This window comes from Pongo pygmaeus, chromosome 1, assembly GCF_028885625.2.
Source record: "Pongo pygmaeus isolate AG05252 chromosome 1, NHGRI_mPonPyg2-v2.0_pri, whole genome shotgun sequence".
In the NCBI taxonomy this organism is placed as follows: Eukaryota; Metazoa; Chordata; class Mammalia; order Primates; family Hominidae; genus Pongo; species Pongo pygmaeus.
Window position 1 is genome coordinate 46949164 of NC_072373.2, and position 14981 is coordinate 46964144.

At 38.8% G+C, this 14981-nt stretch overlaps 1 protein-coding gene across 10 annotated transcripts in view; it reads right to left on the minus strand.

The window, feature by feature from the left end:
* PPP1R12B (protein phosphatase 1 regulatory subunit 12B) overlaps positions 1-14981 on the minus strand; it is a 249418-nt gene that overhangs the window by 47261 nt on the left and 187176 nt on the right. Inside the window, exons 1-2 of one of the 10 annotated variants that reach the window (XM_054462028.2) lie at positions 13369-13807; positions 13007-13234 (exon numbers count right to left, since the gene is read on the minus strand). The exons of 8 other annotated variants lie outside the window; for them this stretch is intronic. In XM_054462028.2, the coding sequence (XP_054318003.1) occupies positions 13007-13108 (102 nt within the window). In that variant the 5' untranslated portion in view covers positions 13109-13234; positions 13369-13807. Of the gene's footprint in view, positions 1-13006; positions 13235-13368; positions 13808-14981 lie in introns of those variants that run through there. One more of the 10 variants, XM_063647181.1, reaches the window with a different exon arrangement.

The following is a 14981-nucleotide window of genomic DNA, read 5'->3' on the forward strand; positions in this document are numbered from 1 at the left end:
TCTATTGAAGACAAATGATGGCCACTAAAATGAGACTCTCTAGTGTGTCTGAACTAGATAGAAACTGTTCAAAGAAGGAATTACTTTCACAGCTTTTATGGCCCAACTGGGGACAACAGATAATGTGAATGAGACTCTAGAGAAGAAGAGACTAAACGCTGCTCAGAAACCAATATGAATACAGAGAGTAGAGGTAAAAAGAATGATTAGCTGGATAGACCATAGTTTTAAAAATGTCCCAAAACTAAGAAGCAGACTTCTTTCTTTCATACCTCTTGAAATTCTCCCATAATAATCTCATTGCTTGGGCCTGTTTCTAATAAAAGAACAGAATGAAGATCACCATTAATTCAGATGGCAATCCTAGAAAGGGACAGAAACCAGACTGGTTTTGATTTGTGAAATGTGTAGGGCCCTCAAAACACCAGAGACTGGCTTAGAAAAATCCCCACAAAAGCTTTTAACTTGAAAGTTATCAGGAGTTCAGGAAGGCACATAATTAAAACCAAACTCCTTCTACCAAGTTTAAAATAAAACTGTGGCTCAGGAAAGCTGGGCCCAAGGGAAAGGAATGAGACCAAGTCACATGTCTGCTGCCAAGGCTGAAACTGGTTTAACTCATGTTCCTTTTGGAGTCATGGCTTGACCCCACAGTGATGGGAAAAAACTTCTATTTACATTTTCTCCTGAAGAGGGACTAAGCAGAAGGAACATTTTATATTATGTTCTTGTGTACTAGCTGAGCCAGGGGAAACAATTTGAGCTATTCTGGGATGGTCTACAGAGAACCATCTTCTTTCCCTTCAGTGTTCTCAGAATATTGACTGATGATGAACAAGCCAATGATGTGAGTGTGGCTGCAACAAGCACCCTTCAAATTTTCAGAGGTACTGCAAACCTAATCATGGTCTGAGTTAATTGCAAAATAGTATAATTTTGTAACTTTTGAGTTTAAGAATCATTCTGGTTTCATACATAAGTCCAAGAGAGACAAAAGTTTTCCATCCTTCTATCTTAAGGGAAAAGATTTCTTCATAATTCAAACAGACAAGATTCTTAGGAAACTTGAAATAAGGAGAATCTACCAGTCTCTAACTTTGAAGTGAAGCCTGCATTGTTCTAGTAATTTATCTGGGGATCCTGCATAATCTGGAAATAAATGTGAGGGTGGAACAAGAACTTCCAAGATTTATGCAAAGATGTGACAGTAGAGGGCAATGATAATGAGGCCTATGCTGTTTTTTATATCAAAAAAATTAATATCAAATTTTCAATTTCATTAGTTTTCCATTGCTGCCAAAACAAAATTTAGTGGCTTAAAAACCCATTTATTATCTCACAGTTTTGTAGGTCAGAAGTCTGCACAGTTCTGCTGGGTTCCCTCCTCAAGTTCTCAATGGTCTGAAATCAAGGAGTCTGCTTCTGGCTTTTATCAGGAGCATCTGGGGAAGAATCTGCTTCAAGTTCATCCAGGTTGTTGGCAGGAATCCAGTTCTGTGAGGTTTCAGGTACCCACTGCCTTGCAGGGTAGTGGCTGCTTACTGCTTGCAGAAGCTCCTACATTCCGTTTCACATGGCCCTTCTGATTTTCAAACCAGCAATGAAGCATTGAGTTCTTTTCGCACTTCACATTTCTCTGGCTTCCCGTTCCATCTGCCTTCACAGGCTCATGTGATTAGCTCAGGCCCATCCAGGAAAACCTCCCTAACTTAAGGTCAACTGTGCTATGTAACAGGACAATCATGCGAGAGCTATCTTGTCATATACGTGGGTTCTAGAGATTAGGCGAGGACCTTTTGGGGAGGCATTTTAGAAATTCCAACTATCACAAGGATCTCCCTTAAAAAAAATGGTCTAATTTATCTGTAACATCCTAAAAGAAACATCCATAGCACATGGCCTCTCAGCTGCACTAGGTGATTACATACATTCAGAATCAGGGCAATACCAAAAGTGCTGTCTTATGCAGGAAAAAAAAATAGGTGTCCATGTGACCTGGTATACATATGTGTAAGAGAGTATACTTCCAAGGAAAAATTAACTTTTAAAAGCAAGTATTAAATCACATATGTCTTCATCACATTATATGTCTTGATTTGTCTTTACCGACTACTTAATACATATAGAACAAAAAGTTAAACATAGTCAAATACAGTATTTACGTTCAGTTCATATTATAAATATTTCTGAAAAATCTCATATGCCAGATTGTGACTACCCTATCAATTTAAGGCATGTAAAAATGATATCATGTAACATCATCTTACATATTGCAGTACATGTCACTATATTTTAAAAGAAAAACCATTAAGTTCATTAAATGATAGAAATAGACTCATCTTTTGTTGTCTCTATTGTGCTACCTAATATTATTAGAATTTTAAAGCTCTTAGCATCTATGCAGACCTGCACCTCCCTTTTGTGAATATTCCCAGCTTCTGAAGAATTTCTGTATCTTTTGGAAACTCACAAAATGCACTCATTGTAGAAGGAAATATATGGATATATTAAGGCCTCCATAAAATACCTAAGGCAAGCCATTTTATATGTATAATTCATAAACTCTTGTGATTCATAAGTGCATTTGCAGCCTCCGGTATATTTTCCATCTAGCCTTTCACATGCTGTGTACTATATAGGATGAAAACGACCAACAGAGGAATGAGGAGCTCTAAAACTTGTATGGCTCTAGCACATGGGTCACATTTCTCACAATTAATATCTATATTTACTTTCCCCATAGCTTGGAGTTTTAGGCTCACACAGATGTGTATGGGCATCTGAAACTATGAAATACATTCAGATGATTTAAAAAAAACACAGCCTCAGTGAACACCTGAGAAAAGAAGCCTGATCAGTCCCTCCAAAATATTATTAGAATACAGCATAGAGTATATTGTAAATTTTAAAAGTCCTTATTTAGGCCTTAAATCCCATTGTTTGAGTTTCACTCCATTTCTCTAATTGAGATTCCAGTTCTCTCCCCACTAGCCTGTCATGATGTTACTGACCACCATTATACCTCTTTAGGAAGTAAGCTTTCCATGAAGCCTGGGAAGAGATGGGTTTTTTCATATGGTAAATGTCACAGTCCAGCAGCCTGTTTGGGTAGCAGTAACTTTAATTTTATTTGGACTAGGCTGTGAATCAAAACTTTTACAAAGGAATTAGTGAGGCTCTCCAGACCTCACATTTCATGAGGAAATAAATATTAATACCTGGGACCTAAGTAACATAGGGTAGAACTTTTTATTTCTGAGTAGATTCCATAGGCTTTTTCTCTTTTGATTCCCACAAAAACCAAAATATTAACTCACATATTTTGGAGTGACTGATATACTAGCAAACTGCAATAAACAGGAATCTGAATTGAGTTGGGAAGACCTATGGTTAGCCTTCATGTTAGAAATAAGATTCTCAAGTGTGTGTGGCCTCTGACTCCTTTCCAGATGGCTAAATGGGATAGGAGCGGAGAGATCAAATCTCAGGCAGCAGCATTCATTCCCTGCATTTACATTAAGCACCTGTATGTGCCCAGCCTTGTGAGTAGTACTTACAGGAATAAAATCAACAATTACAGAATCTAAGACATGGCTCTTTGATCTCAAAGAGCTCTTCTTTGAGGAGGTAAAATATGCACACTCATAAAACAAATAGAGTATAATTCAAGAAAGTTGGCCGGGCGCAGTGGCTCATGCCTGTAATCCCAGCACTTTGGGAGGCCGAGGTGGGTGCATCACGAGGTCAGGAGATTGAGACCACCCTGGCTAACACGATGAAACACCGTCTCTACTAAAAATACAAAAATTAGCTGGGTGTGGTGGCGGGCACCTGTAGTCCCAGCTACTTGGGAGGCTGAGGCAGGAGAATGGCATGAACCCGGAAGGCAGAGCTTGCGGTGAGCAGAGATCACGCCACTGCACTCCAGCCTGGGCAACAGAGGGAGACTCCATCTCAAAAAAAAAAAAAAAAAAAAAAAAAAAAAAAAGCAATTGATTAAATGCAATCAAATGTTAGACCATCTAGTACATACAGTAAATAAAAAGGAGTAGCTAGGAAAGAGAGAGACCAATACTGACTAGATATTCTTGGCAAGGCAATAATGGAAGGAACAAGCTTAGTGGATACATCAGCTTGAAGTCTGAAACTGGGTGGTCACGAAAAATGACACTATTATGTGTGACTTGTAAGTGATCTTACATAAGTTGGGGCCTTGCAAGGGCCACAGTCATCCCAAAGTGCTACTCTGCCTTGAAAGATGAAGTTCAGAAAGATAAAGAACTGAAGCTTTCTTTGATTCTTCCACTTTCATACCCCCAATAGGGAACTTGAGTCTTCAAATGCACAAGGTTCTTATTTAGGGGGCTAAACCACCTCCCAGAGCAGAACAGGTATTTTAAAATGTAGACTTTTGGGACAGGGGATGCTTTTGTAGTTTATTTTCTTGGTTTTGGCAGGGAAGGGTCTCCTCAGATGAGAAAAACCTCAGTAATTCATGCCCTACTAATTCAGAACTTGTTACAATTTAACAGGTCCTGAGTTTTATCATAGATACATATATATATATATATATAGAGAGAGAGAGAGAGAGAGAGAGAGTCTTGTGCTGTCAGAGTGTACTGGCATGATCATGGCTCACTGCAGCCTCTACTTCCTGGGCTCAAAGTGATCCTTCTGCCTCAGCCTTCTGAGTATCTGGGACTACAGGCATGCACCACCACACCTATTTTAAAATGATGTAAAATTCTGACTTTGGCTGGGCACAGTGGCTCACACCTGTAAGCCCAGCACCTTGGGACACTGAGGCAGAAGGATCACTTGAGGTTGGGAGTTTGAGACCAGCTTGGTCAACAAGTTAGTGAGGCCCCAGCACACCTACAGTCCCAGCTATTAGGGAGGCTGAGGCAAGAGACTTGCTTGAGGCCAGGAGTTTGAGGCTGCAGTGAGCCATGATGGTGCTACTGCACTCCAGGCTGGGTGACAGAGCGAGATCCTGTCTCAAAAAAAAAAAACAACAAAAAAAAAACATTCTGACTTTTTACTAATCTAGGTTTGTCTGTTCCTGTTATTCTGTTACATTTTTCCTTAAGATAGCTTTTGTTGTCGTCATCTCTCTTTCCAAGTCAGATTCAATAGTCAGGGATACTAGTAATAATCTAGGAGCTATTTAAAGAAGAGACAGTAGTTTCACTAGAACAGTTACATGTCTTACTGTTTAAGGCTGAGGCTCTTGATCCAGATTGCTGGCTCCAGCATTTACTAAGTTATGTGATCCTACATGATTACTTAATTTCTCTGTTCAGTTTCGTTGTCATTAAAATGAGATAGTAAACTTGGTGTTTATGGTTATCAAATGTATTAAATGAGACAATAAATGTAAGTGCTTGGTACAGCACTGACAAAGAGTAAATGTTCAATAAATTTTAGCTATTGATATTACTACAGTTCTCCGTACTTTTTTCTATTCTCTCTCGTCCCTCTTTGGTCTTTTGGTTCTCCCAATGTTTGTTGGCTGCAAGAGGAATAAGGTCAAATAAATTCCTCAGCACTCAAGTAAAGGGTTTTGACTATTTGTAGATTTTGATTATCCAGGCTAATTCCTACTTCCCTTTCTAATCTACACACATTTAAGGTCATTATTTTACTGTCTGGATGGATATATGTCCTTCCAGACAACCAACCATGTAAAGTTGATTTTGGAAATCAACGCAAAACATTTTTTAAAATGCTATAATATACTCTCATCTATTTTACAATTTTATTTAAATCTAGAATATTTAACTTTTCATACAAACAACTTTTAAAATAGCCACTTGCAATTTTATGTACAACTCCTATATGAAAATGTTGCTTTCATAATGAACTATGAAGAGGTTAAAGTCCAGACACACTTTCAGTATCTTTATCTAATCATGTCACTGGTAGAACTCTTTCCATGCTGTGTAACTAAAGAAGGCTGTTGGATTTTGGAACTGTTATGAGAACTAACATCCCAGTTGTGGATAACCATCACTCACTGCATGATAACCAGGTCAAGAATAGAATAAAAAAGAGGCTTAAAAGAAATAAAAAGCTGATGAAAACCAACTCTGATTGTTTCCCTTTGGTCTTCTTACAGTAATAAATTGACAGCTCACCCAAATATTATCAGATGAAGAAAAGAAATTAAAAACCAATGCTGAATAGTCCGGGAACTTTTCCAAACTTTAAAAAATACTCCCTTGTCACACAGCTGGTTAGGTACTGAAAACAAAACTAGAACCCAACACAAAACTCATAACCAACTGACCCTTAACTAAATTTCTGAATCCTTTGAGAACTGAAACTCATCACCGTAACATAAGTTTGACCACAATACCTCTGAACAAAGAAACCAGATACAAGACCTGCTGTCTTCCTGCATGTGATTCCAGTGGTGATGGAATAGGAAAGCGCCATTAGAAAAAGAAACATATCTCTTATCTGCTTGTGGTTACTCCTCTCGAGGTTTACTCTCAGCCCTTCCTTATGTTACATCTACTCCTTAGACAAGCTCACCACTCTTATGGCTTCAATCATAAATATCAGTATTTTTAGCCCATAATTTTCTCCCAAGTGTCAGACCAACTACTTTCTGGAAATCACTATCTGAATGTGCCAAAGTACCTCTAATTCAACATATCCAAAAGTGAAACCATTTCCCCACTCAACAGCATTTAGCCTCCTGTGTTTGCCAACTCAATTTTGTCACACTATTTTTTTTTTTCTTTTTGAGACAGGGTCTCATTCTGTTGCCCAGGCTGGAGTGTAGTGGTGCAATCATGGCTCACTGAAACCTCGACCTCCTGAGCTCAAGCTATTCTCCCACTTCAGCCTCCCAAGTAGCTAAGAGTATAGGCATGTGCCACAATACCTGGCTAGTTTAACAATTTTTTGAAGAAACAGTTCTTACTCCATTGCCCAGACTGGTCTCAAACTCCTGGGCTCAAGCAATCCTCCCATCTCTGCCTCCCAAAATGCTGGAATTACAGGTGTGAGCCCCTGCACCTGATATTTATCATACCATTTTCTAACCAGTCACCTAAACCAGAGACCTGGTAGTCACTCCTGACTCTGCCCTCTCTCAGGCTCATCCTTATCCCCATTCTATCAGTCCATATCTTATCAATTCTACCTTCTAAACAACTGAATGCTTCTCTGTACTTCCCAGAAAAAATATCTCTGCCTAGGCCCTTAACATTTCTCACCCAGAATACTGCAATCAAAGGCCAGTGACCTGATCACGTCCTGACCCTCCTCCCAGTCCAGCTTCCACAGCTGCCAAAGTTATTTCTCTAATATGCAATTCTGAGCACAGCAACTTTACTTCAAATCTTCATTCCTTTATTCTTTATCCACAGGATAACTCTCCAAATCCTCAAAATTATATACTAAGCCTCACATGACCTGGGTTTGCTAAGCCTCCTGCCTCATTTCTTGTTACATTTCTAAATATATCTTTTGTTCTAGCCACACCGATATGCAGCTCTCAGAATAATGCCATTATGTTCTCATATTCTTTTTCTACCTTTGTAATGTACTGTTTCCTTCTTTGTCCATCTAGCTTCTATTGTTCTCCAAACATCAGGCTAATGTATTAACCACATGGCTGATCTAAAACACCCTGAACCTATGTCTTTATTAGAAAATTCACCTCCCTGGTGTTCTAATTCTTGATTTTCTTTATCTCCCCAATTAGACTGCCAATTCTTTGAGGGCAGGAACTGTGTCTTTCATTTATGAATTCTGGTGTCCAATATAAAGCCTACTACAAAGCAGATGCTCATAAAATGTTATGGGAGGATTCACAATAGGGCAGGTGGCTTTGATACACATTTGTCATTGAACTAAAAATTAGAGTAGAAGGGCAGGACACCGCTTGCAGGAAAGGCAGCTGATGTCTTCGAAGCTCCCAGTCTCTCTGGTCAACAAACCAAGACTTCAGATGCCATCTCCCCCAGCTCTACGTAGGACATGAGTTAAGTAGGCCAGTCACTACTAAGAATTCATGTAATGGGTCCAAATGGGAAAGCTACTTTTATTCCCACAGGTTTTACTATTCTAGGAAGATACCTTGGGCTGAACAATTACTGCTATTGATTTTCCTTGAGTGAAATAAAAAACCCCAAAAACGAATACACTCTTGGTTTTAATTAGGCAGAAAAAAATGGTTAACAGATTGCACTCTTAATTAGCATTGTTCATCCAAGTGTTTCTCATTCCATGACAACGGATTATAAAGTGGAGTAAAAATGGATTCCAGATTGGTAATGCATCAGATGTAGTGTTGGATGTATAGAGGATACGATAATATGCTAAAGAACTGTTTGGTACTTGTCAGAGGAAGGCACAAAGCACATGCAAAAAATAATTATCAACACTGACAGTCTGGAAGGCAAAGAGGCAGAATGCCTCTGGCCTGCTAACCAAAGTTGCTATGTAGACAAGCTCTCATGAAGGCAACAATCCTTTATCATCCAATTATTTATCAAATGTACCCTAATTAGTTTGTAGGACTGGTTATAAAACAAAGCTAATTGATTAAATGTTCTCTTTATGCACATTAATGGCTGACTGAAAAATATTATGCAAAATCTTTGTATTTTTTTGTTTTTGTCATTTTTTTAAAATTGAGATGTTAGAACTGAAGGAATAGCAATCCAGACTAAATGGGAAAATGCTACTGATCTTGCTTTATAAATGCAGGTCAAATCCTATTATAACAAATACCAATTCAATGAAAATGTGCCTAATTAAAAGATTCCCAGGGTTCAGCTGATGACCCACTTACTTCAAGATTTATTCAATATAATAAATATCAGATAAGCACTACAATTTGGACATCCTCTAGTATCTGTTTCCTTTAAATATACCCTGCACTGAAAAAATTTTAAATTAGCAAATAAGAAAAATTTGAGAATACTGACCAAAGATTACCTGGCTCTTACTTTTAGGATAATTAAAAAATGCTAAACCATCTAAATTGAGTAGTTCCTAATTTATAGAATTTCTAAACGTTAGACCCAATAATATACATAGTGATTAAAAATCAAGAGCTAGAAGTGTCTAATGTATTTGTAGTTCAGAATTTTTTCTTTAACTACGAAGACTCAGAAGAAAAATAATTTTTTTCTATGTTGGAAAATTACTGTCAAAAGAAAGTTTTACTACTAATTGTATGAACCCAGCATCTTATATTAGGGTTGTTTCGTGGTATGAGAAAAGAGACTGAGCTTTCAAATTCTCATCAATATCTACCTGGTGTGGTTCCCATTAGAAATGCAAGTGAATCTGAAAGTTTTTCCGCTTTTCCTGAGTAACAAATCAGAGGTGATCAGAGCTGTTACTAAGGGAACTTCTCAACTTTTAGACACAAAAAAGATACTGAACTAATGGAAACTTCATATGAAAGCCAAAAGTAGCAGTAAAAAAAATTATTTCATTATTCAGGATCAACAGAGACCAAAATAGCAATATTAGGAGCATACCACTTATAATAGTCATTCTTAGTGTTGATAGGAGCGAGTGAGGGCATGCCAAAAGGATGGATGAAATTTTCTCTAGTGAGGAAGAGGGATGTGTTTGTTTGTTTGTTTGTTTGTTTATAGATGGAGTTTCGCTCTTGTTGCCCAGGCTGGAGTGCAATGGTGCAATCTTGGCTCACTGCAACCCCCGCCTTCCAGGTTCAAGCGATTCTCCTGCTTCAGCCTCCTGAGAAGCTGAGATAACAGGTGCCCGCCACCATGCTGAGCTAAGTTTTTGTAATTTTAGTAGAGATGGGGTTTCACTATGTTGGCCAGGCTGGTCTCGAACTCCTGACCTCATGGTCCATGAGGCTTCAGCCTCCCAAAGTGCTGGGATTACAGGCGTAAGCCACCGCGCCCAGCCAGGATGTATATTTTTAAAAACCATGTTTAATAGCATAATTTTGTGTTCAGAGAATTAAAAATATTTATTATTTTCAAAATAAAAACTAGAGAAGGTAAACAAAAATCTTTTTGGCTGGTGAGGACATGCACTATCTTCTACACATGAGTGATTTTTCATTAGGGAGTATATCAGCTGCTGTTATGAGTTTAAAAGTAAACATATATAATAAAAGTTTGTTTTCTAGTCACTGAAAAATCATCCTGCCTTTTGTTTTCTCAAGTTAAAAATAATAACGTGTTTGACTTACAGTTTATAGTTTGCCTTTACTACTGCTTGAACATTTGATGAAGGGTACGGTGTCCAAAATATTCTCTCCATATGAATAGCTATTATTTTAAAATTCTCTCTAAGGATATTTTCCTTATATGGGGGCGTTTACTATTTAGCCCTGTTAACAACACTCAAAAAAGAATCAAACTTTTAAATGCTGGCTGAAATTTCAATCCTCCGTTTTGAAGAACGTTGGATCAGGTGCTGTCCCTCTGTAACTCTGTGCCATCTCTAGAAGAAACTGTATGTATGTATACAAACAAGTCAAAGAAGTTTGGAAGAGGACAGTAAGGGAGCTGTCCTGACTTTAACTCTGAAATGCACACAGAAACTTCCCAGTATCTTTACCGTAAAGACTCAAGCATTTCCACTTTTCTAGAGAAATACAAAGACCCTGAAGCCCACAAGGTCTCAGGTTCTGTGGGCTCCATCATCCCAGAGAGTATGACTGGGATTTGAGAACCAGGCACAGGAGATTCAGTTATGGCCTGCCAATTCCCTCCCTTGGCCTATAAATACAGCTTTCCTCCTTCCTGCAATTTCGGTTTCCTGTGTCTCCATCAAGGATAAATTTTGGACTCCCACAGCTACTTAAGCTTTTAACTGTCATCTTTGCCCTTTAGCATGTTCTTAAACTCGACCTTCAAATATATTTGAGACGTACTCCAATGTTGCTGGGAATATGGGGTTTTAGAATCAGAGAGCTTGGTGCTTTAATCAAGGCTCTGCTGCTTACTAGTTGAGCAATGCTGGGCAAGCCATTTCCCTTCTATGTATCTCAGTTTCCTCATATGTAAAATAGGGATAGCAATACCCACCTTTCAGGGTAGCTGAGCATCAGCTAGTTACAACCAGGCATCAAAAGGCATATGAGCACAACACCACCATCACAAAACCAGTTGTTAAAATACACTCAAAACCAGTTTTTAAAGAGTACCCTAATTAGTTGGACTTGAGAGAAAATGAACTAGGCTAGGGAGATCTTAAGAGATGAAATCTTCATTTTATAACCAGTCCTTAGTGTCAGCAGCCACCAAATGAGTTTTGCATATCTTTCACTCTGACATTAAAGACATAAGCAACATAATGGAACATGAGTGGTATATGAAAATCAACATTCTCTTTATCATAGTCTCAAGCCATTTGGACACTGGAAGTTGGTTAGAGTAAGCTGATGGTATTGTAGGAATCCACAGCCAGTGACCACTAAAATTGGGAAGCAGTCTCTTATTAAGCCATCTATGTTTTAGTTTCCTGTAATTCAGATTTTCTCCCACTGTGACCTCTGTCTAAAAGGCAGGGATGAGGGGTGGTGAAACGAGGGTAGGGAGGTTGGATGGCAGCTGTTAGAAGTGAGACGAGACGAAAGCAGTACCTAACTCTAAGAAAGCAAAGGAAAAACAGAAAGGGAAAATGGGGGAAGGTCACCAAACAGGTTATTGTTGACCGCTCACCACATTGCTCTGGGAGCTATGGTTATAGTGGTGAAGAGACATTAATAAGGGGCTCTTTACAACTAAAGGTACTACTCAGTATAAGAGGGAAGGGATCAAAGATAAACACTAACTGAAGTAAGGTGTTCAGTTTTGTGGACCTCAATTGGTAGCCACCAAAAAATACCCAACAGCTAGTGGGGTGAAAGCATTCTGTGGCTCCTTGGGAAAAAAAGGTACCCATCTACGTGTTGAAGAGACACTCCTGGAACTCGATGACAGTAACATATATATCGGAGCCCCTCTTGGTGCTCTCACAAAAACTTATGAATAAAATAACTTCATAACAATATTATTTTGGTATTCTCATCCCTAGCTGAGGTCTTAGACCAACATGCCATATACCAAATTCCACTACATGGTAATTTATACTGGTAAGAAAGACATTGAAAATGCATACAAAACAATTGGGAAAAAAAAAACCCACACTAGTCTATCCAGGCTTCTTGCAAATTTTCTCCCCATAGCTCCCTAAATAAGGAAGCTATGGCCGTCCTTCTTCTTATTCTGTATATACAGCAAAGCACAATCTAGTTTCTGAAAAAGTAACTGCTATATTGCCTGCTACCTAATATGCCCATCAGAGCTTCTCATCCCTTGCTATTGGTAGCAGTTCTTGCTTTTGTCAGCTTCCCACAGAGGAAGACACTAAATCAGATGCAAATGCCCATATGTAAATCTCTTCACTGAGACATTCATTAGAGAAAAGTCTCAAATGGCTCTACCTAGGACATCACAAACACCTCCATACAGCTGGTTGTCAATGGCCAAGATTCTCACAGACAGACATACAAAATAGGCAAAAGCATACTCTACCTCACATATCTACATACACAAATACACACACAGAACTTGCAAAACTGAAGTTTAATGTATATAGTTGTGTGGCCATTTTGGAGGTTTTTCTCTTGAACACAGTATTGACCCATAAAACACAAGAAAGGCAGAGACTAAAATAGCTGTAGAAATTAAGAAAAGCCTTGTAAGATAAAGTGATAAGGACTGTAAAATCTTATCGTTAAGCAGTTTACAACTGATAGTTAAAAGCTAAAAGGCAGAAACTGTAGCCCGACATATTTAAGTCTGCTTTTACTTAAGACTACATTAAGTATTATGAACCATAACCTCTAGCAGAGAAGCTTACAGGGTCTTTACTTGCAATTTTTTTTTCCTGTACTGATTCCCATATGCTCTGAAATCCCTTTGCTCTAAACCTAACGCCCCAAGTTATATATATACACATTCTCTACCTTTGACACAGCTATGAACATATGTAAATAAAAAATGCTGCTTACTCGGAGCGTCTTGGCAGTCGGGGAGGGAGATGCTGGGGGAGAATCAGACTGAGATTTCCTATTCCGAGTGAATTCTTTACTTCGGGTATATAAAGAGGACATGGTTCCTCAGGATGCAGATAGACACTCAACCACTGGATTCTTCACACAAAGCTGGGAAATTTCCCCTGTAGGTTACCCTCACAGAATCTCTCCTTTTGAGTTGATGCAAGATGACTTTGGATAGAACTAAATAAAGGATAAAAGCAGCCCTGTAAATTATAGTCTTGAGCTCTGAACCAGTCCCCAGTTACACAGAGTCTGAGTTCCATCAATATTTTCAATTCAGTTTTGACCACAGGTTCTCAGGACTGGTAGCTTACCGTAGAGGGTATTGTGCTGAGCAACACCTTTTATGCCTAGATTGAGTCCTTGATTCTCCTCAAAGGACACTTCTTATTGAGGCTTGCTCTCCAATAAAACCTGAATCTAGGTTCCTGATGACACCAGATTAAATCCCAGAGGAAAGACGACCTTGGATCCTGCCGGCAGCGAGTCTGGGAACTACTATCACTTTATCCAGAGGGAAGAAATACAAATCCTGTGGAAATCATGCTGTCTTTCCTTAGCTTGACTCCACTGGGCTGTAAGTCATTTGGAACTACTATGATAAAATCAGGTCAAACAACTTAAAAAACAAAAACGAAAAAACGATAAATAAGGAACCAAGAATTTATAAGAAGAAGCAGTCTGAGGAAGTCAAGTTTCCTTAAGTCCTCCCAGACGAAGCTGCTTTTACATATAAACACTCACAGTCATACACACATCTTTTCCCCTCCCCTCTTCTATTTTCTGACATTCCAAATCCCTATTCGCTCAGTGAGGAATGCTGGAGAGGAGCCAAGGGCAAAGATTCACTTTCAACTCAGAATTCGGGTTGCCACTTGTAGGAGGAAAAGAAAGCCTGCCAGCTTCTAGGAATAAAGGGAGGCTCTTTGGGGGCATGCTCAGGGGCAAACCTCACCAACCTTCCAGTGTCCCCTGCCTCAGAGTAGGCAGCAGTCTCTAAGGCTGATTGCTCCGAATACTATGGGAAGGGGGATTTTTGAACTTCTAGATCTCTTAAGTAACAACGCCCAGACAGAAAAATTAGTCAAAGCACCTTCAGGCCCTTAATGTTCAATTTTAATGAGATGCCATTCCTGTTGCACCATGAGGAAGCAAACTGAAGCTCTGGCTCACTGCAAAGAAAGTTATCTGTCCATTACAGACCTTACTGGCTGGATCTGTAAGTATAAAACTTACCAGAGTTTCCTAAGATGCCACAATCGGGAAAATGACAATGGAAGGTGGTATAAAGGTGAGGGAAAAGAAAGAAGGGTCAGAAATGAAGAGAGAAAACACACAGTAGTGCAATTGCAAGGCTACAGGACTCAGTAGTACAGGGAAAATGAAATTAAAAAGAGAGGAATTTATTTGCATAGTGTTGAAGGATTTTGGATTTGACCTGGAAGAAACATCTAAAATTTAATCTTTTGCACTCTGTTGTTACCACTACACTAACCAAAATTTCTAGGCCAAATGTTTTCTAAGCCAACTGGTTTATCCCCAAAGTAACAACCCTCTTTTCTCTGGACTCTTGGAAACTCTATCCTGCTTTCCCTTTTTCCACATGAAATTTATACTTTTCACTTCAAACTTTCTCAACATGCTATTCTTTCCCCTCTAATTGCCTTGACAACGCTTTATTCCTATGATTAATTTTGTGAAATTAAATCAAGGGAAGTGATCAGCTACTTGGAAGTTGGTCTGAGGAATATAGGTTGAAAAGAGTTTTACAAACTCATTCTTTTAGACTGAGAATGAATCAGAACCCCTTTATTAGGGGTCCTGGAAATTATTCAGTCTTCCTTAAGAAGACTGATAAATTCTATCATAAACCAGAATACACTGTGTCTCAAAGGCCAACTGTTGCCAGGTGCAATGGCTCACGCCT